A 22,883-nucleotide genomic window follows, 5' to 3' on the forward strand; every position below is an offset into this window, starting at 1 on the left:
TCAATTACTAATTTTGACATTATTGTAAGGTCGTGAGGTATGTATATTGTTATGGAGGAAATGAAGTAAATTAATTATGGAAAAAGTTGGCTAGCTTGTGAATGTTTATTTGTTTTTGGTCATGTGCAACAATTAGCCCATAAATACACTAGAGAAGTTCAATTAAAGTGTTACACCAATCATGGCCCAACCTAATCTCTTATAATTTTACTGCTAACCAATATTTAAAATTAGACTAAATTTATGGCAGGAAAAGATAGATACGGGCATGATCAATTTAGTCACTAAGATAGGAGATCAAAATGAAACTAAAGCATGCTAAAATGGAAAGCCATTACTTTATTGAATAAACAAGAAAAGTAACGAACTAATACATATTCATCAATAAAATTAACCGTATGAACTACTAAAAAGGACAATAAATTAATTTTAACAAATACTCAACATGAGAATAAATTAATCTTAGCACACTCAGACACGAACTCGATCATATCATACTCAAAATTAAATTAAAACAAAGTGACCCAAAACATTAATGTGAAAAAAAAAAATAGAAAGAAAAGTGAACCTTTGTATTGATGATTGTGGATTTAAATTATAACCACTCAATGATCGGATAGCCCTCAACTGGACCCTTCGGACCACGAAAAACTCGAGCGGCAAATCTCAACTTGCAACCTCAATCGACCTTGCAAAACTAACGATTTAGTGGCTATTTTTGGAGGCTTCTTTTTTTGGGGGGGGGGGGGGGGGGATGGGGGGGTTAATGATGACTCAAAAGTGGTCAAGGGCTGGTGGTTTTGGGGTGGTAAAGCTGCTGGATTTTTCGAAAGAAAACCGAAGAAAGAATGACACGAATAGAAATTTTCTTATCCTAGAAGAAGAAAAATATTTTTTTCTCAATTCCTCCCTCCCTATTTTTTCCTTTCTCTCTCTCTCTCTCTCTCTCTCTCTCTCTCTCTCTCTCTCTCTCTTTTTCATCACATTTCTCTTCTATTTATAGGGGAAAAAATTCGGAATTTTCAGAATTTTCAGAATTTTATTTTTTTTTATTTTTTATTTTTAATTAAAAAGAATTTTCACTTCCCATTTTTCATATTTTTTAAAAAAAAAATAATTCCCCACTTTCCTTTACTTTTATTTTTTAATTTCTCACCTTTTTTTACTTTTAATATATTTAAAATCCCACTTTTTTACTTTTCTTTTTTTATTTCCCACTTATTTTACTTTTCTTTTTTTATTTCCCACTTACTTTTACTTTCTTTTTTTTAAAAATCAGATACCCTTACTTTTATTTTTTAATTCCAACTTTATTTTACTTTTTATTTTTTAAATTTTCACATTCTTTTACTTTTATTTTTTTAATTTTTCACTTTCTTTTACTTTTTTTATTAAACAATTTCTACCTACTTTTACTTTTACTTTTTAATTTTATATTTCTACTTTTCCTATTTTTTAACTCCCATCCAAAATTTGTTTTTTTAAAAAAAATAATAATAATAATAATAATAATAATTAATTTTTATTTATTTTCGGTTTTTAATTTATTTTATTTAAAAATAATAATAAAAATAATACTAATATTAATAATTGACCTTTTAAATTATTATTAATATTTTCTCTCTCTCTCTCTATATATATATATATGTATAAGTGTAACAAAGCTAAAATATATATATATATATATATATATATATATATATATATATATATATATATATATATATATATATATATTAAATTCTGAAAATATTTACATAGTAAAAGGTGATAAAAATTTAAATATAGTCAAAAATTAGGTGCTCACAGCTATCACTCTTTGCTTGGAAACATGAAGAGTTTTCAGGCAAAGACTAGGTGAGCCACGTGATTAATTTTTGACCAAATCATTATTCAAAAAGAAAAAAAATAAAAGATAGGGTGCAACCGAGTCCTGGTTTTGGACAGCCTACATATCTCGGGTTATAGGGGAATCAGGTCGCGTGTAGTTCAAGGAAAATGGTGTAATGATGAGTTGAGGAGTCGAGTGAGGTTCCGTCGAGGCTCCGGTCCGCGGTCCTGCTATTATATCAAAAAAAAAAAAGAAACTAAACAAGCCTATCAATTATGAGTTATAAGATTCTTATCTATGAGTCTTCAGAAACTTGATCTTGAGTCTTGACTGGTTCTTCATGCAGACTCTGATCTAAACCTTGATGCTCGCTAGTTGTAGGTTCTAGTTCATTGTTCTATAGCTTCTTTTAATCAAACCGGAACTCCAATGCTCGTGGCTTCAGTCATGTCTTAGCATTCCACATCTTTTAAATTGCTTTTGCATTTTGGATTCACTTATTTTTTTTCTTTTCTTTTATTTTGAATTGAGACTTCTTCTTTTGGTCATCTCGAACCCTGTGCCTCGAGGTAAAACCTACTCAGATACCAAAACAAACAATCGAACAAAATTTTTCTGCCCCAGTTTGCACTAGAAAAATTTTGTGAGTTATTGTAACAAAATTCTAAGGTCGGGAGTGGTGTACCCTGAAAATGTCATGTGTTTTTTTTTTTTTGGGATTGTGTTCTTTTGTTGTCAAAAGGATGTCTCAACTAAGGATTGGTGTACCTTATGTTGGGAAAATGTGGCCAGGGAATGGGATACCCTATGTTGGCAAAGATATCGGGGAATTATGTACCCTGCATTTAAGATCAAATCAACTAGGGAGTAGAGACCCTATGTTGAAAAAAGCGACTAGGTAGTGGAGACCCTATGTCAAAAATAAAATCAACTAGGGAGTGGAGACCCTATATTGAAAAAGATGTCTAGGGAATGGAGCCCCTATATCTACAATAATATCAACTAGGGAGTGGAGACCCTATATTGCAAAAGCGACTAGGGAGTGGAGACCCTATGTCTAAAAACATCAACTAGGGAGTGGAGACCCTATGTTGAAAAATAAACTAGGGAGTGGAGACCCTATGTTGGAAAATAAACTAGGGAGTGGAGACCCTATGTCTAAAAATCATCAACTAGGGAGTGGGGACCCTATGTTAAAAAATTATCAACTACGGAGTGAAGACCCTATGTTTGAAAAGAGACTAGGGAGTAGAGACCCTATGTCTAAAATATCATCAACTAGGGAGTGGATACCCTATGTTGGAAAATCATCAACTAGGGAGTGGATACCCTATGTTGGAAAATCATCAACTAGGGAGTGGAGACCTTATGTTGGAAAATAGACTAGGGAGTGGAGACCATATGTCTAAAATATCAATCAACTAGGGAGTGGAGACCCTATGTCGGAAAAAAAACTAGGGAGTGGAGACCCTATGTCTAAAATAAAATCAACTAGGGAGTGGAGACCCTATGTTGAAAAAGCAGACTAGGGAGTGGAGACCATATGTCTAAAATAATCATCAACTAGGGAGTGGAGACCCTATGTTAGAAAAACAGACTAGGGAGTGGAGACCCTATGTCTAAAAACATCAACTAGGGAGTGGAGACCCTATGTTGGAAAAGAGACTAGGGAGTGGAGACCCTATGTCTAAAATAAAATCAACTAGGGAGTGGAGACCCTATGTTGGAAAAGCAGACTAGGGAGTGGAGACCCTATGTCTAAAATAATCATCAACTATGGAGTGAAGACCCTATGTTTGAAACATCAACTAGGGAGTGGAGACCCTATGTTGGAAAAGAAACTAGGGAGTGGAGACCCTATGTCTAAAATAAAATCAACTAGGGAGTGGAGACCCTATGTTGAAAAAGGCAACTAGGGAGTGGAGACCCTATGTCTAAAATAAAATCAACTAGGGAGTGAAGACCCTATGTTGGAAAAGCAGATTAGGGAGTGGAGACCCTATGTCTAAAATAATCATCAACTAGAGAGTGGAGACCCTATGTCTAAAAACATCAACTAGGGAGTAGAGACCCTATGTTGGAAAAGAGACTAGGGAGTGGAGACCCTATTCTAAAATAAAATCAACTAGGGAGTGGAGACCCTATGTTGGAAAAGACGACTAGGGAGTGGAGACCCTATGTCTAAAATATTCATCAACTAGGGAGTGGAGACCCTATGTTGGAAAAACAGACTATGGAGTGGAGACCCTATGTCTAAAAATATCCACTAGGGAGTGGAGACCCTATGTTGGAAAAGAGACTAGGGAGTGGAGACCCTATGTCTAAAATAAAATCAACTAGGGAGTGGAAACCCTATGTTGGAAAAGCATACTAGGGAGTGAAGACCCTATATCTAAAATAATCATCAACTAGGGAGTGGATACCCTATGTTGGAAAAGCGACTAGAGAGTTGAGACCCTATGTCTAAAATAAAATCAACTAGGGAGTGAAAATCCTATGTTGGAAAACGCAGCTAGGGATTGGAGACCCTATACTACCATGATTTTTTTTTCTTTCTTTTTAATTTCATATATATTTTTTTAAGATAATGAGTAAAATGCAGGAAAGAGTTTGGAGAAGACTTCCCTTTTGCAGTAGTTGTTGCAAAACTATTTCTAGCCTTTGCGTAATTTCGTTTTGGTTGCACCTGCTTCTTGCAAGGTTGCTTTTGGATTGCACCTGTTTCCCTATTTTTTTTTCAAACAAAGAACAATTTGTCAGTTTGAAACGGTAGTTGGTTTTGTGGCCTTGATTGTTTCAGTCACTTGGTCTTGGTTCTTTCAGTTGCAACTGGTTGTTTCCTAAATATCGATTGCATTTCTAACCTCGGAGAACCTCTGGCTTTTTCGGACTTTGCCATGATGGTTAGTCACATGGGACTTAACCTTTTCAACTTTTATTTTGCCCTTGTGGGCATTTGACTTTGAATTTCCTCTTTCAACAGTTTTTGATTTCGAAACATCGAGCAACATGGCCAGTTGGAGTCAACTTGATGCCCTTGCCGAGATTGGGTGCCTTTTCTTTTGCATATTGGCTTGTATCAAGTGAGAACCCTGTAAATCAGTCCTGCTTTCCCTTCTTTGTCTTAGTTTCAGAACAGAGTTAAACCGAAAAGGATTCAAAGAAAAGCAAACAATGGAATGGACAAATAAATTTAGACAAGAGGTATCCCTTTCGGGGAAAAGAAAGAAGGACTTATCTGGAGTGTATACAGACTTCAATGAACATGACATGCCTTTTGGACTAGATGCCTGATCTGTGTAAACCGTCCAACTCTCGGAAATTCATCACAACTCTTGCTTTGAGACTGAGAAACTTTGCCCAGGACTGTGTCGATACCAGTGACTGTGAGGATCCTCTTTTCGATCAGTGGTGCCCTTTGCGGGTTTTCACCAGCTGGCCTCTCTCATTTCTCTTCTCACCATCGCCTTATAGTGCTCTTTGTGAGTTTTCACTAACAAGACTCTCTCATTTTCGAATTTCTCTGCTTACCATCGTCTTATGGTGCCCGTGAGGTTTTCACCAATAAGACTCTCTCATTTTATTTTTCTCATTTTGTTGTATCAGATCCGAGTAACTGTATTCTCCCATTTTGAATCTCTTTGCCGATTGATCGGAAGGACTTAAAAAGAATTTGGGTAAAAAGGATTTGGATTGAATTACAACTTTAGAACTTTTCAGACAAAACCATCGCCAAACCATTATAATATCTGCCCCAGTTTCACTTTTGAGGGAATTTAGGTTTTTGTTTTAGTGTAACTGAACCCCAGAGAGAGGCTGCCTACGTATCCTTTCGAAATCAAGTCGAACATAGTTCAAGGAACATGAACTTATTTGGATTTTTGTTTTCTTTTCTTTTTCTTCTTCTTTCTCTTTTTTTTTCATCTTTGTTTTGTTTTTCTTCTCTTTTTTCTTTCTTGTTTCTTTTTTTTTTTTTAAATAACATCTTCATGTTCCAAAGAGGGTAATCAAAGAAAGGTAACCGACTCAAAATGGTTAGCAAAAGGGTTAATGATGTTTGGATAGCGATAATGAAAGCCTTCTTCATCCCAATCAAAGAACATTAATGCCACATAGAGGGTCAAACATAGTACCTTTTGACTACATCCGCGTTGACAGTTGTTTCAGGGACATTTCCTTTGTTGCATCCCAGGTACAACACTCTCTTTTGCAGTACTCTCGTTACAATATATGGACCTTTCCAATTTGGAGCCAATTTTTCTTTAGCTTCTTCATGAGGTGGGAGGATACATCTCACAATGAGTTGTTCTATTTCAAATTTCATGGGCCACACTTTCTTGTTATAGACACGGGCTATTCTTTGTTGGTACAACTGCCTGTAGCAAATTGTGGCCAATCATTTTTTATCAATTAGTGTCAATTGTTCCAATCGGTTCGTGACCCAATCTTTATCCTCAATCTCGGCTTTGACAATGACCCGGAGAGAGGGAATTTCAACTTCTGCAGGTTTCAATCGGGCTTGGCATAGGCTTATTCTCATACTGTTCCGATTTTTTGTTTTATTTCCTTAACCTCATTTTCATTGCATTCTGCTTCTTGATTCATTATTTCGAAGTCTGACAGAGTTTTAGGATCTAGTCATGAAGTCCGCAAGCATGTCATGTTATTAAAATCTGCATGAATCAAAACTGAAAAGAGAATAAGAAAAGTGACAAGATTAAAAAAAAAATAGACATTCTTAGATAATAAAATATTAATTTCATTTAATTTTTGTTCTTTTTTTTTTATTTCAATTATTTTATTTTTTTTTTGAATTTTAAAGATAGAAGAGTTTACACCGGAAAGTAAGACAATAAAGTAAAACATCCGGATCGCACCCTGAGATAATCCGGATGCAGAAAGGATAGCAAGACTGGCTACTAAGACTCCCGTCTAATAGGGAACTTTTAGGCTTGGTGACCATTTTTGGTTTTTTCTCTGTCTCGGCAAGGGCTGTAAGGGCCTTCAGTGCCGTATCAAATTCCTCATCTCTCCAATTTCTGTTCATCAAGCCCTCTGAACCACTCTGAACGACTTGTGATGTGGCCTTAAAGGCAGCATGACTTAAGATTTGGCCCGTTTTTAAACCATTTTCGACCATCTCCCCAATTTTGATAGCTTCGGCGAACGGATTACCCATAGCAGACATCATGTTTTGGAAGTAGTTCGCCTCTTGGGCCTGTAGGAAGACCGTAACCATTTCTGTTTCGTCCATTGGAGGCTTTCCCCTAGCGGCTTGCTCGGCGCCATATGACAGCATATTCACAAAAATATTCCGCGGTTTTCTTTGTCAATCTGGACACAAAGTTCTCTTTTTGGATTTTTCACTCTTGCTTTTTTCTTTCTTTTTATTTTTTATTTTTATTTTTATTTTTTTCGCTCTTTTTTTTGTTTTTGTTATTTTTGTCACTCTTTTTTTCTTGTTCTTTCTTCTCTTTATTTTTTCACTCAATTTATTTGATTTCAATGATCGAATCCGATGGGGATTGCCTACGTATCATGACGCCGCATGAATCACATCTTGCGTAGTTCGGGAAGATTAAGAATAAAGTAAATAAACTAACTCTTTTTTTCTGGATTTTGAAATATTTTTTTCGAAAGACTTATAAAGAAGAAAGAATTTTTTTTTTGATTTCGATTTCTTTCTTCTTCTTTTTTGAGAATTTTTGAAAAGAAAGAAAATATTATTTTGAATTTTTTTAAAAAAATATTTTGGGAGAAAGACTTCTAAAAAAAAGGTAGAGAATATTTTTGGATTTTGAATTGATTTGTTTCTTTTTTCAAATGAAAGACTTCTATTAGGATTTTTTTTTTTGGTTTTAAATTTTTATTTATTTGGGATTTTCTAAGGAAAAACTTCTAAAGAATGAATTAAAGAAAAATATTTCTAAATTTTGACTTTTTTTTATAAAAAACAAATTCCAAAAGAAAAATTTCTATAAAAGAAGGAAAATTTTTGGATTTTATGTGTCAAAGAAAAACTTATAAAGAAGGAATTAAAGGAAAATATTTTTTGAATTTTTGAAAATTGGGGCCGGAACCGATGAGGTTTGCCTACGTATCTCACATCCGGTGAGAATCAGACCCGCGTAGTTCGGTAGGTTTTGGAGCAATAGGAAAACACGACTTATTTTGAAAATGACTTCTTTTTTTTCAGAGTTTCAGTATTTTTCAAATACCTGGATTTTTAAAACCGGGTAATTTTTTTTATTATTATTTATTTTTTTTACCTCACTCTTTGCTTTTTCTTGGTTCCATTTCCCTATTCTAGAAGCCGGTCAACATGCAAGCCGAAACAATCATATGCACAAATAGCACGTAAAATGCATCAAGATGGTCCAATATATTGGGTACACGTGTCCTAGACGGACCCAATCCCTATGTTGAGTCCCCAAAGTCAAATGCACGTGATACAAATAAACGTTCCTACTAGGGATCCGGCATGAGGCTATGTTATTCTTTTACTTTTTTTATTAAACAATTTCTACCTACTTTTACTTTTACTTTTTAATTTTATATTTTTACTTTTTCTATTTTTTAATTCCCATCCGAAATTTATTTTTTTTTAAAATAAAAAATAAAAAATAATAATAATTAATTTTTATTTATTTTCGGTTTTTAATTCATTTTATTTAAAAAATAAAGATAAAAATAATAATAAAAATAATACTAATAGTAATAATTGACCTTTTAAATTATTAATAATTTTTTCTATATATATATATATGTATAAGTGTAACAAAACTAAAAAATATATATATTAAATTTTAAAAATATTTACATAGTAGAAGGTGATAAAAATTTAAATATAATCAAAAATTAGGTGCTCACACTTATGGCTCTCGGGAGTATCTTTGTAGGATACTTTGACTAAATTGTGACAAGTTAGCCCATAAGTCACAACATCAAATGTGAATAAAAATACCAAACCTTTCTGACATTTTTTCTTTGAGGCCCAGTACTTTGTTTAGTACGAAGTATCTATCCGAACATCTCTCACCAAATGCATTGACAAAGGTATATTTTCTCCTTCTTTTCACCGAATAGTTTAATATACTAACCTTGAGGTTGCCAGATTTAAAGCAATCACACAGACCACGAAAGATCCTTTGGTGGATGATGAGAAAGAAAGGAATTCATATTAAATATATAAATATCATAAAAGATATATATGAATTAGTCACTGGCATGAAAATAGTAAAAGAAGATACATAGGAGTTTCCATAACAGTGGTAAGTGGGTCTACACTAGTCCGACTTGGGTTAATTTTTGTTATTTGAATTATGTAAAAGATGTGTACACGAGATTACTATTGTGTACACGGATTTATGTATGGTATTTTAACGGGATTACATTCTTAGGCTCTTTCATGCATTTAATTAGAAATTGTAATATCATGTTATATTTTTCATTATTAAATTGCTCTTACATGCTTTACTTGATGTTGTTATCACATGCTCTATCTTTTATTGTCAAACATGCTTTTATATGCCTCAATTGATGTTGTTATCTCTCTTATTGTCATGTGCCTTTTAATTGTGGATCAGAGTTATTTTCATTTGAAGTTATTATTCCATGATGTCACTTCAAGTTGAATTATTCTCATGTATTTTGACGTAGCTGCTATTCCACACTTTCTTTTTCGTTGTTAAAATGCCATACAATTGAATTGGAAGATGCCTTTTCGTGGGAATATCTTCATTTTGAGTTATTGAAGTTGAAGTTATGAAATTCATTATCACATTGAGGTTGAAGTTGTTGATTATTGAAATATCTTTCCTTGTCGAGTAATTCTCATTCATTTTCTTATTATTGAGGTTCATATTCACATTGTGTGCCCACGTGGGCTATATGTTGCGGTAATTTTGGTATTATTGATTTTGGCAAGAGATGGTTTGCCTGGGGCACTTGTGGTGCGAGTTGTTATTGTGTTGTGATATTGATGTGCATAACAGTGGCAACTGGGTCTACACCAGTATGCAGGGTGAAAATAAATAAGATAGTGTCGCTTGAGATGGTTTGGTCATGTCATGCATCGACTTACAAATGCACTGATATGTAGGTGTGAAATTATAGTGAGTGAATGTGCTAAAACGTGATGTGATAGATTTTAAATCACATGAAAGGAAATTGTCTCAAAAGACGTAAAAATCTTTAAAATTAATGTAGACTTAGCTAAAGTTAGGACACAATAAAAAAAGAAATCCATCTTTTTTAACCATATACCTTTGCAAAGGCCATATCTCAACCCTATTGGCAGCTCTATGATCCATTTAGGCGATATGTACTACTGAAAATACATTTTAGAGATCTTTTATTATTATTATTATTACTATACAATTTATTTTTTATTTTGTATGATGAAGACATAAATTGAGTTTAAATGAAACAGTAAAAATTTATAACGTGGATCTCAGTTTATCTAGGACTAAGAAGTAATAATAGTAATTGTTGTTCACCAGATGAAAGAATAATAATGTTGTCTCGTTAATTGGACATAGTGGAGTGGCGGAGACACCAGCATGGCTTAGCGGAAAAGATTAATTAAATATACATATGTCAATTAATCTAAAGTAATCATCAATTTAAAATAGGAAGTAAAAATCTTAGAATTTCATCGCCCTAGATGTAAGTATAAATTAAATGTCGAAGACATTAAAATTTTAAATTGTGACTCATATCTGAACGTAAATTATTTTTTATTCTATAAAATCATTCCAAATTTGTCAGTTACTACTTCATCTTAAAAAGATATTTTGTCAGTCTGAAATATTTAAAAAGTATTGTTTTCTTACGTACAAATAAGTGCATGGAAAATGTAATTCCACTGCTCCAACTTCCATGTGGCAGAAACTTGGCCTTACGGAAAGTTTATTAAATTCCATATTGGTCCCACATACAAGTCTTCTTTTCCAAATCCCACCACTACTTTTTACTTTATTCTATTTTCAATCCCTCCATATCCTTCCTCACAGTAGTAAATAATATAACAAATCTTCTCCTTCACGCTTTCATTGCCACCCGCGTTTTTCCAGTTCTTTTGTTTTGATTCCACGCAAAACCCCATAAAAAAACCAAATTACAATTATATACAAAGCAGAGAAATTTCCCAAAAAAGGCAAGAATATTTTCAAGTTCTTTTTTGGGGGGATTCTGATTTTCATTCAAAAACCCATTTTTAAGCTTTTTAACACAGACGCAAATCATTAGGTTTTCAAAGACTGTGAATTTTTACAAAGTTGAGAACTTTATTAAAAGAGAAGAAAGCGAGAGAAAATTGAGAAAAGGGTGTTTGGTTTGATGTTTTGTTGAAATTTTCGTTGATCACAATTCAATTCAGAGACTTCTGTGAATTTACAAAAGAATTGAAAAAAAGAGAAGATAAAAGGAGGGGTTTTGTTATTGGAGTTTTGATTTGCAAATAGAAAAAGATGGGCAGGGCTTTGTTCTGTTATTCTACAAATAATGAAAAGTATGATTCTTTAACCCCTCTCTCTATCTATCTTTACTTGTCAAATGGTAGTTGGTGTAAATTGATGGGTCCTGAATTTGTTCATCCTTTATTTTATGCTTCTAATTATTGCTTAATAGTTGGTTCTACTTTAATCCTTTTAGTTATGAGTTCCTTTAACCATCATCATTACTGTGTTGTTTGGAATTCTGTTTTGTTAATATGATGGTGGTAATTTTTGTATGATAACTGTATGGTTGAGTCATCTTGCATGCAGCTCGATTATTACACCGGATAGCTACTAGTAATATCTGAACTGGGCCCAACTCAGCTAGTTAATATGGATGTTGAAAAGCTATTTTTTCTTTGTTTCTTTTCCTTTTTTGTAATTTAAAGTGGAACTCTAATTTCATTGATTATTAGAGCATTAAGGGACAGAGAAAGAGTATGAGTAGGGGTTCTTGTATATAGAGCTAATATAGAATTGTGTGTCATTGGGGGTTGAAGCTTTACTATTTTTGGCCTAAAGCTCCCTTTTTCCTTTTCTTTTCCTTTTTTTTTTTGGGGGGGGGGGGGGGGGGATAAGGGGGGGGGTATGAAGTTGAGTTGTTCCGGACTAGTTCTTGGTTTCGAAAGAAATTTCGACACTTGGCTAAAATCTACTAGTAAACATGTGGAGTTTTGTAAACAATGATGTTCTTCATATGAATTTAGTTATCCTTTTAGATTGATTATCCATGATTATGAATCATATGAAATGTCACAATTCAAGAGAACTGTAAGTTTTTGTATTTTTTGGGCAAACGAGTTAAATTCATTGTTGTTGGTGTTTCTGATTGTTTTAAAGCATTCTGAGAGGGCTCGTTATATGAAGAATGATAATAATCCGGGGAAGGCTCGCAGAAGTTTGAAGTTGAGGAAGATAATGAAGTGTTTCTGCTCGGGGGAACAATTACAGATAGATGACAGGGATGAATCCCTTGCGACTGAGGATTACACAGCACGTCTCCGTTCATCAAGAGCCAGAGAAGCTGAACAAAAGCCAGATATTGGTGATATTGAAGAAGCTGAATCATCTTTGCGCGAGAGTGGTGCTTTGAATTATGAGGTACCAATCACAAAAGTTTGCTCGTATTTCTCTCTCTCTCTCTCTCTCTCTCTCTCTCTCTCTCTCTCTCTCTCCCTACAATATTGCCATGTTAAGTTTGCCTTTTGTGTAGCATCTCATCCTAAATTATTTCACGTTTTGATTGGCATGTACAGTCAGACCTCTTTATAACAGTCATCCTCTATAACAACATTTTACTCTAACCAAGTTTTCTTTGGAACCTATTTTTTATTTTATGTTATATTATATATATTCTTTATATCAGCATTTCGCTATAGCAGCCAAAAAATGTCCGGATAAAGAGGTTTGACTGTATTGGAATTATTCATCTGTGACAGTTAAACTATTATCTACTTTCTAGGAAGCAAGGGCATTGCTTGGAAGATATGAGTACCAAAAGGGAAATATAGAGGCTGCTCTACATGTGTTTGAAGGAATAGATATTGCCTCAGTGACTACTAAAATCAAAGTCACCCTTGCCATAAGAGCTCGAACTAAAAAGAGACGTTCACAGAAGTATGATAAATCACCAATGTCAATACATGCTGTGAGTTTGCTCCTGGAAGCAGTCTTTCTTAAAGCAAAATCGTTGCAGGTTCTTGGGAGGTGTAAAGGTTAGACTATACGTAGTAGTCTTTCAGTTCATTTTTCGTAATCGATATATTTGCTTGCATAGGTCCAAATAGAGGAAATGAATTATGACAATTCATATAGCTGACCCCAACAAGCTTGCCATTGTTGCATAGTAGTTGTTATAATATCTTTGTTTAGGTGTTTCAATTTGACAGTCATTTTCAGTTACGACAACTTTGGTCAGTATGCTGAAATTAGTGTGTTATGCTATTCATCAGGTGTCTTTGCAAACGTTTTTATGTGTACGAGTTCTGTTCAACTCTGTTAAAATTTGCACTACCTCTCTTGCAGTACTGTATCCATCCTCTGGGCCTTCCATTGAACAATGCAAATTATTTTCTGTTTTTGTTGATTGCTAGTGCTTGTTAAGTTCATTGTTTGGTCTTACTTTTTCTTTTAAATCACGAGTGTTAATTTTCGAGATGACCTGGTAAATTTCATAATTTGGCTTTTTAGTTAGATTTTTCACTTTTGGGGTAGTATGAGAAACGCTTTTCCTTGCTTCTGAGCTACCCTACATGCGCACATCTCTATCTGCCTCCTGAGGCAGCGTTTGTACATTTTTATTCTGCCATGTCTACATGTGATTGTGCACACAATATGATAAGGAATTATGTGAACCTGAAAGCCTAGAAACTGCGGGTTTTATCTTTATCTGATGCATTCCCCAAATATTTTTGCAGAAGCTGCTCAATCGTGCACTGTTATTCTGGACATTGTTGAATCTTCATTACCAGAAGGCTTGCCTGAAAACTTTGGTGCTGACTGTAAATTACAGGAAACTCTCAGCAACACTGTTGAGCTGCTTCCCCAATTATGGATACTCGCAGATTCTCCACGGGAAGCAATTATATCATACCGCCGAGCTCTTCTTCATCAGTGGAATCTTGATGTCCAAACTAATGCAAAGATTCAAAAAGAGTTTTCCATTTTTCTTCTATATAGTGGAAGTGAATACATTCCCCCTAGTCTCAGATTCCAAATGGACAGTTCATTTGTTCCCAGAACTAATATTGAAGAGGCCATTCTTCTCTTAATGATTTTATTGAGAAAGGTTACTCTACAAAGTATAGAGTGGGATCCTTCGATTCTTGACCATCTCTCATATGCATTATCTATCTCAGATGGCCTAACGGCTCTGGCTAACCAAGTAGAAGAGTTGCTTCCTAGGAATATAGATCAACGTGAACGGTATCATATCTTAGCTCTCTGTTATTACGGAGGAGGAGATAACTTTACCGCCTTGAACTTGTTGCGGAAACTATTGAGTAGTGCCGAGGATCCCACTTGTGTTCCAGGTTTATTGCTGGCTTCAAAAATCTGTGCTGAAAGCTTAGAGTATGCAGGAGATGGCATAAATTTTGCTCGCCGAGCTATCGAAAGATTGCAAGGAAGATGTGATCGGCTGATTGGTGTTGCAAACTATGTCTTAGGTCTTTCACTTTCAACACAGTCTAGAGCGGTTTTGAAAGATTCTGAGAGGGTTAAGATGCAATCAGAGGCACTTCAATCCTTGGAATCCGCTGGAAAACTGACAACGATGAATGACTCCAACGTCATTTACCATCTTTGTGTAGAAAATGCCGAGCAAAGGAAGTTGGATACTGCACTCCATTATGCTAAGTGCTTGCTTAAATTGGAAGGTGGCTCTACTCTGAAAGGGTGGATGCTGTTGGCTCGGGTGTTATCAGCTCAAAAGCAGTTTCCGGAAGCCGAAACTATCATTGATGCAGCTCTAGATCAGAGCGGAAAGTGGGATCAGGGAGAACTGTTGAGAACCAAAGCTAAGCTCCAAATTGCACAAGGCCAAGTGAAAAATGCAATAGAAACATATCGTCAGCTTCTTGCTGTTCTTCAGATCCAGAGAAAAAGCTTTAGATTGGCGGAAAATCTCAAGGTAAGTCGATTGCCCTTATGAAGTGGACTATCTTCTAGAAAGCTTCATCATCCTCTATGTTGGTTGCGAATGAAATAACTATACAGTCTATGTTAGACTAACTGAGTAGAATTTGAGCTGCTTCTTATAGAGCATTTGTTGATGAGGCAGCTGTCAAGCTAGAAATGTGTCCGGGATGGTGTCGGTTAATACAAAAAAATATGGCTATGGAAAAGCTATAGAGTTAACTTTAATGCAGAGATTAATAGTCCCATATAGTTGATAAAGCCTAAATGATTAAATGCGTGTATAAGGCTCCCTGATTGAGGGGAAGATTTGGATATATGCAATGGATTTGTTCTAGAGAACTGAGCTGTAGCTGAACATATATACATGCCTTATAGCTTCCAAGAACATGTTTCCTTGAGATGTGTGGGTTAGGCGCAAATCATGGTTTCGAATCCTGTTGTAGACAAAAGCCTGGTATTTAAGTGGGTGGGGGGGATTGTCCACCTAGCCTCGAACCGTGTGCCTCTAGCCCTCGGGAATTATTGGTTATCGAAAAGAAAAAAACATGTTTCCTTGAGATGAATTCAAGATTAAAGTCTACATTGAAATAATTTTGTTCTTGCAAACATTTTGATTCTGTGTGTGTGTTGGGGGGAGTTTCTGAAGCCTGACCTTTCTTCTCTGTTGAAGCCAGAGAAGTCTGTTCATTGTCATTGTTATGAATTGCCTAACTGTCTACATTTTCAATATGGTACAAATAAAATGTTCACTTTTGGGGAGTTGGGGGAGGAAGGTGGAGATAGGTTGGATTTATAATTTCTTTGGGTCTTTTACAAGTAGGAGGCATTTTTTATATTTTGGCTATATTCTCCACGTGTGGCTGACAATATTTCATGATTATGGAAGGATTAAAATTAAGTCTTTAGTTTCTTAGAGAGCTGGTAGTAGGAGAAATTATCTTAAGTGGCGTAGATTCTTTCCCTAGAATAGAGTTTTGTTTCAAGGTAAAAAAATTATACTATGAAGTTTCATTGAAGTTGGTACATTAACTTGAACATTCGAGTTATTAGCTCTGGCTTGCAAGTTATTTCATCCACCATCATGAAGTTCTATAGAATTTATTAACCCAATCATTGACGATGAGATTTGCGACAGTGATTGATAAGAGGAGACCATGCTACCTGAAAAGCCAAACTCCCCATTTTACCCGTAATGAGATGATTTATAGCCACACAAATATCTATGGATTGTTTTAGACCACAAGTTTCAAAATTTTCTGTTCTTTTTTAAACTCCGTGCCCAGTCAAACATGAGTTTTAATTTTTAATTAAGCAGATCTTAATCCTCTGCTTTCATCTTCATCTTTTTTTTGCTCTTTTAATGTGCAACCAAGGCTTGCAGCTTTGACTCAACTACCTTCTTTTTACGAATCCCTTTCTATTGTCTTGCTTGCTGCCCCTTTCTAACCCCTCAGGAAATTATTATTATTATGATTTTTTGTTAAAAGGAAGGAGTTATAATGTTTGATGTTCATTTATGTAACAGGAGGAAGGAAACCGCAATAGAACTGTGGAGCTGGAAATGTGGCATGATCTTGCTTCCATCTACATTAAATCATCTCAGCGGCAAGATGCAGAGATCTGTCTTTCCAAATCCGAGGCCATTAGTTGTTATTCCGCTTCTAGATTGTATATTTCTGGTAGATATGTTTCACTCATTATCTCCTCATGCATTGCTTAGTGCTTACTATGCTAAATCATTTTCATGTATCTCAGATGTTACATTTTTATTGCTCTTATATTCGTGAGAAAGCAAGCAAAAAGGTTATTGATGATGAAGTATATTATGCAGGTTTGCTTCAGCAGTCGAAGGGCCTTTATAAAGCTGCACTAAGAGATTACACGAAAGCTCTAGCTATTGATCCATGCCACGTTCCAAGTCTAATATCAACCGCAGTGGCACTTAGGCAGATAGGTGACCATTCTCCTGGGATTGTTAAAAGTTTTCTGATGGAAGCACTACGACTTGATCGGACGAGTGCTTCTGCATGGCATAATCTTGGCCTGGTTTACAAAGAGGAAGGTGCATCAATGGAAGCAGCCGAGTGCTTTCAAGCAGCTATACTTCTGCAAGAGACTGAGCCAATTGAACCGTTCAGATGACTACTCTTTTGTACATACTTTTTAACAGATTGTTCAAGTCGCAACCTTGCTGCAACGATCATATTCATCTCTTGGAGCTAAGATCTTGTAGTTCAATGACACGAGGGGAAGATTTAACGATTTTGAAGCTTAAGTTGGGGTGCTTCCAAATGATTCATAATGGAGAGATTTTTTGTCAAAAGAGCAAGTTTATTCTTTAGATCTGATAAGAGAGGAGTATAGAGTTCGAAATGGTAGGCTCTTACTTCCTATAGCACATGGTATTCTACAAAACTTTCTTGCCTTTGGATGTACAGGTGGTTCTGAAACTCACAAGAATGATACATATTACATAAACAAGTTTATCCATACAACATCTTGCAATACTCAGCTTAAGGAATCAGTTAACCTTGTCTTTGTATCCATCTTGTGTAATGTATTTTGTAAGACCTAACTTAACAAATACACTAGTTGTGTTATCTGGCTATTATGTGTAGCTAAAAATTTCAGGGAGGAAGGGCATGATGGTCCAAGTACAATTATGAATGAAACCATCAGTAGTATGACAGCACCTTGTTCAACTTGTGCGCATCCGACTATTTCACTTGCTACCTGATAATATCTAACAGCACAACTATTGGGTTATTCTGCACGCCAACTATTGAGATATAACCTAAATAATTTTATTTATTTTTTTTTTTTTTGGGCCTGAATATGAACATTGATCTTTCATGGTTTTCACCTGATGGGACATTTCTTAACGAGTTTTAACTCTTATGTGCGCTAGTATACATCGATAGTGTAAAGTTAGAAGTTAAATCTTTTCTTAACAGCAAGTCCACAATCATCTCGACAACAGTCAAACTAAAAACACCTTCACCTGCCAATGCATTCATTGAGGATTTCGTAGAGCAAGAATTAATAGGGTATGTACACTTTCTAAATAGTACTCCTGAATACAGCATACTACAGTTTGTGTCACATTATCAAGAATTATTGCATACACACCAGACTCATTAACTTTAGGGCTCCTTCTCATTCTTGGCGTTGCGGTTTTAGATCCTTGGAAAATCCCTTTTCTTAATACCCTTATGCTGGAGCTATATTCTCATGGGGAAGAGAAAACAAGCTGTTTATACTTAATAGACGTCGGCTATTCCCATTTTGGACATATGCAACTGGACAATTTGGCACAGAAGAAGAGAGGAGAATCTTTAAGATAAACAATATCAGAATGCAAACAAACAAGACTAATGACTTTACAGATGAATGACCTTTATGAGCCATACTGACTATTAAATGCCTACTTTTTTAAGAGTTCCAACTAAATCATCAAGTGTTCCATTAGCTCAGACCAATAGAAAACAAGAACAACTAATACATTCTCTTTCCATGATATAATCTTTTTCCCTAACGAGGATAAAAAAGTTGGACAACTATCACATAGAGCCCCAACTTGCTTGGGATTGAGGCGCAGCAGTAGTAGTTGTTGTACTATCACACAGAGATCAATCTTCACCGCATGTTTTCACGACGCCTCACATAACGTGTTCGGTCATTATATCTGGGTCTGTCTTGAGCTCTCTGGGGCACTGGCTCAACTCTCCTTTGTCTTTCAGGTGACCTTTGAACTATCTCTCCATTCACAAATAGCTCAGCTGACAGTCATCAGATTAGATAAAATGTTAGGGATGCAAACCTCAGAACATATTATTGTCCTTGTTTCAATTTTCCATAAACCATGTCTAGTACTCTTCATTGTCGGGCCCTAGGCCTAAATACTCAGGAAGAACCAAAGGTGCTACAAATGTTTGAGCATAAAATATAAGAAGCAGCGGGATATTTACTTCCTAGCATACACAAAAGGGTTGAGGCAAAGTTGATTGATTGATCAATCATAGACAAAAGGATCTTCTAAACACACAGATGTGACGAGGAGATAGGGACAGGCAATCATGATTGCTAACATAATACCAAAAGAAGTTTGTTTCTTTTCAGCCTTTTTATTCATAGATCAATAATTCAGAACAATTGAGAACTGAAATGAAGAAAAATAAAGGAATGAGATGCAAGAACTTTCTATGTAAAGGTCGATGAAGATGTTATTGACGCTTGACAGTAGAGTGTAATCAAAAGAAACAGGCTAAAGAGGTTTACACGTGCAACACATGCAAGGATAGGGATAAGCCAACCAGATCAAAGTGGTTCAAACTTCTTTCCTATTAACACTATAAACCACTAATGACCAAAATAGTTCCATCCTACATAAGGTTCATCACCATGATGCCTCTCGAGAGGAGTCTATGTGTGGATAAACAATTAATAACTACTAAATGCTGAGGGATTTCTTCTCCTCTCTGGTGATCAAATTTGAGGCTTCTGAGCTAATTTTTAATTGCAAAAACACAGTACATCATTAAGCAGCCTACTATTATCATTGGCCAAGTAATCGATGATTTTCAAGAGAGCTTGGAGACAGAGTGGGAACCATTGGAATATCTTAAAACAATGTCAAATAATTGCGATCAAACGGTAACTCAATCACGGGTAAGTTTGAATCCAAGATAGCAAGCAGGGCTAAAGGCGCATCTAGCCAAGCAGGTGTTACCAGTTACCACTGAAGTAGAAAAACCAAAAACAAATTAAAAAGAAAAAAGATGTACCTCCATAATCCTTGTTCTCTGGATCGACATATGAATCTGGTAGGACAAAGAGAACACCAGGCAAACCTGACAGATTTCAAAGGACACAGACTTTGAGATAGATCATACATTGAGAGTTTGTGACTAGCATACTTGATTACTCACTTCTGGAATTAATAAATTGATCCAACCACTAACCTTCAAGCTTATTCGATGTCTCTTCATCAATCTCACATCCAAAACCGAAGTATCTTTCGCACGAAACATTGTACATCCTCTTCTTGGCCTCTTCTTCACTAGTTATCACAGTTCAGAACAAGAGCTGGTAATTTAGCATTTGAAATGTCTACAAAACTACTTTCTATCTGAAAAAGCATGGCTAAAATTAATACTACAATGCCAATCCAACAGTTTAATCCAGCAAGTGGAGTACCACTATTTTTTTATAACGGAAAAATCCCCTTGGACCAATGGTGCAGGGTTTGAAACTTAATGGATAATGGGTCCGCCCCTCTACTCTTCTCCCTTAAATACCAAGCCTTTGTTTGCCTAACCCACACATTATGTAATGCGCTCTTACCACTAGACCAAAGCCCAAGGGGCCTATTTATCTGTAGGCGTAACTGTGAACTCAATACCAACATATATTCTTAACAACTTTTAGAAATATACAGCTCGAGCTAAATGCAGTAGGCCACTCGACACTGCCCTCTATATATCCTTTAACGAACTAATTACTAAAAAAACTTTCAACTATATATATAATTGGAATGCAATGGATGTGTGATGCATCTACTTTCCTATGTGTGAAAATAATCTCTTAATGTAAGCACAACCGCGTGCAATAGACCAAATGTGATTTTGCCCTTGCTGGAAAAAAATGAAGAAGAACACAAAATACATAGGCTTGAAACACGTATGAACGCTTTATTAAAAGCGATATTTACTCTCTCTCCTCTCCAAAATTGCTACGGGATTAATGCAAATAGCTTTAGTGGATATGACAAGCCTTTGAATTTCTACACTAAGCAAATGGTGGAGAAATTCTATTAGGAAAGCAAGACCTCACAGTTTGATCTTTTGTGCAGAAAGATTGGAGAAGAAAGAGAGTTTTTGGACAAAGGATGCAAAAGAAGTAAACTCTCTTCTACAAAATTAACGTTAGGATTTTCAAGAAGTTGAATCCAAATACAAAACTACTTGTAGTTATATAGGCAAAGAATGAAATAATACACATTTTATTTAAAAGACACCTTTTCTTTTTAAGATATTTAATTTTATTTATACAAATTCTAACAATCCCCCGCTTGTGTAAATATAAATTAAGACTTACAGATCAAGTTATATTTATGCATAGAATAATGTATATGTCGATTTAAACATTACCTTAGTATAATATCACAAGGCGATATTGAAATCTCATTAGTATAATAGCTTTGAACATGTTATTCCTTTTGATAACATCGATGGCACTATACACATAAATATTTCATTCCTGCTTTTCAATCAAACATGCTTAGCACTTTTATCATGCCCATGGGCAACCAAGATTCATGAGCATTTATGAGAGTAGCTCAACCTCTCAATCGAAGCGACACCCCTTCTATGTTCATCTAGGTGAAGTTCTTCGAGTGACTTTATCACATTTGACACACTTGTTCCTTGAACTGAACCTCATTAAAAGTATTAGAACTCAAACCTCTTATATGTGTCAACTAATGCGTATGACTCATACTTAGGTGCCGGAACATCCACTTATTAGTAACTTCTTGTTACTCTTTGAACCAAAAACTACTCATTTCATAGTGTCAGGTAGGGTTTTATTGCTGGACCTAATTATACTTCCATTCTTTCTTTGCCTATATAATACTAGAAGTAGTTTTGTATTGGATCAATTTCTTGAAAATCCTAACATTACATTTGTAGAAGAAATTTTTCATCTTTTGCACCCGCTCTCCAAAAACTCTCTTTCTTCTCCAATCTTTCTACACAAAAACTTTTCATATTTGCCTATCTAACACTACAAGTTGTAAAAAAAAAAAAAAAAATCATATTTTCTAAGCAAAAACTTTTCAAGTAATCACAAACTCTTCTTCTCCAATTTTTGCCTATATTTTTGTAATTGGACTTAATGTGACTCGGCTGTAAAAAATTCAACTATAAAATTTAGAAACCAGTAGCAAAGATTACCTTCCAACAACTTTAGCCAAAGTTTGTATATAACAATCAATCATCTGCTGTTTAGTAGCACCTTCACCTCCAGGTTTATCCATAACTATAAGCCAGTGCTCATAATCACACCCGGGAAAAAGCGGAGCCATTTCAGTAGGCGGGCGGTCGCCGGAGTAATTCGACCCGGAGTTCAACGGCGAGTATGCAGACCGGTTAGCTTTGCATGTTATAGTGTTGACCCGACATGACTTTGGAGCCCCGACCCGGATGGATGTCGGACGGCCGACGAGATTTGATGGTCGGAGTTTCGGTGTTGTGAAGAAAAGTTCGCTGCCGGCAAGAGATACGGAGGTCGACGGGAAGGGAACGGCTGCCGTGCCAGCCATCATTGTGGTGGGAGAGAGGGGATAAGGGGAAGGTTTATAGTGGGTTTAAAGAATGATAATAATGAAGTTAACTAAAGAAAATACTTTTCAAATGAGCTTTTATCTCATTATTCAGCATTTTTTTAAAATTTAGAAATTAGTTCAATTGGTTTATATAAGCAAAGAAAGCTATATTTTGTTTGATTGCTATAAAATAAAAATAAAAAATTGAAAAATATATTTCTCCGTACTAAACACATCCAAAATGTTGCTCCGTAACTAAACCCTAAGAATTTGCCCGAAAGAAGTGTACGCCGTCATTGTAGCAGTGAACAGTGCCAAACAATACCGTCACTATTCATCGCGGACAAAGCTGGAGCTTTAGGCTTCAATGGCCACAATGACCGGCGACCAACCAGCTTTTCCGGCTGGTCTGCCCTCCCCCAGCGTTGCACAACAACATACAACAACTAACTCCAACCCAGCTCCTCTAGATTACTCGAAGATTTTAAAATCAAATTCTTTAAATCCTCCAGCGATGGCTACTGCTGCAGCTTCAATTCAACCCATTCCACTGCGACGAGCAGTGTATTTGAATGGCCAACTAGTGGTTAAA

At 35.5% G+C, this 22,883-nt stretch overlaps 2 protein-coding genes across 3 annotated transcripts; one reads left to right on the plus strand and one right to left on the minus strand.

Moving 5' to 3' along the window:
• Window positions 1–10,819: 10,819 nt before the first annotated feature.
• On the plus strand, window positions 10,820–17,573 carry LOC104084755 (protein NPGR2-like). 2 transcript variants are annotated; one of them, XM_070196425.1, is made up of 6 exons: window positions 10,820–11,342; window positions 12,169–12,429; window positions 12,791–13,043; window positions 13,746–14,959; window positions 16,493–16,646; window positions 16,799–17,573. In XM_070196425.1, the coding sequence occupies exons 2-6, from the start codon at window positions 12,190–12,192 to the stop codon at window positions 17,107–17,109; spliced, it is 2,172 nt and encodes a 723-aa protein (XP_070052526.1). In that variant the 5' UTR covers window positions 10,820–11,342; window positions 12,169–12,189; the 3' UTR covers window positions 17,110–17,573. The 2 variants fall into 2 exon arrangements, with proteins under 2 accessions (XP_070052526.1, XP_070052527.1); XM_070196426.1 differs by lacking the exon at window positions 10,820–11,342 and having other exon boundaries at window positions 12,317–12,429; window positions 12,768–13,043.
• A 701-nt stretch (window positions 17,574–18,274) lies between these two features.
• LOC104084754 (multiple organellar RNA editing factor 2, chloroplastic-like) lies at window positions 18,275–22,356 on the minus strand. The gene is made up of 4 exons (XM_009588708.4): window positions 21,921–22,356; window positions 19,929–20,026; window positions 19,752–19,817; window positions 18,275–18,746 (listed from the first exon to the last, which is right to left on the minus strand). The coding sequence occupies exons 1-4, from the start codon at window positions 22,289–22,291 to the stop codon at window positions 18,604–18,606; spliced, it is 678 nt and encodes a 225-aa protein (XP_009587003.1). The 5' UTR covers window positions 22,292–22,356; the 3' UTR covers window positions 18,275–18,603.
• Between the last annotated feature and the right edge of the window lie 527 nt (window positions 22,357–22,883).

This window comes from Nicotiana tomentosiformis, chromosome 2 (genome assembly GCF_000390325.3).
Source record: "Nicotiana tomentosiformis chromosome 2, ASM39032v3, whole genome shotgun sequence".
NCBI lineage: Eukaryota > Viridiplantae > Streptophyta > Magnoliopsida > Solanales > Solanaceae > Nicotiana > Nicotiana tomentosiformis.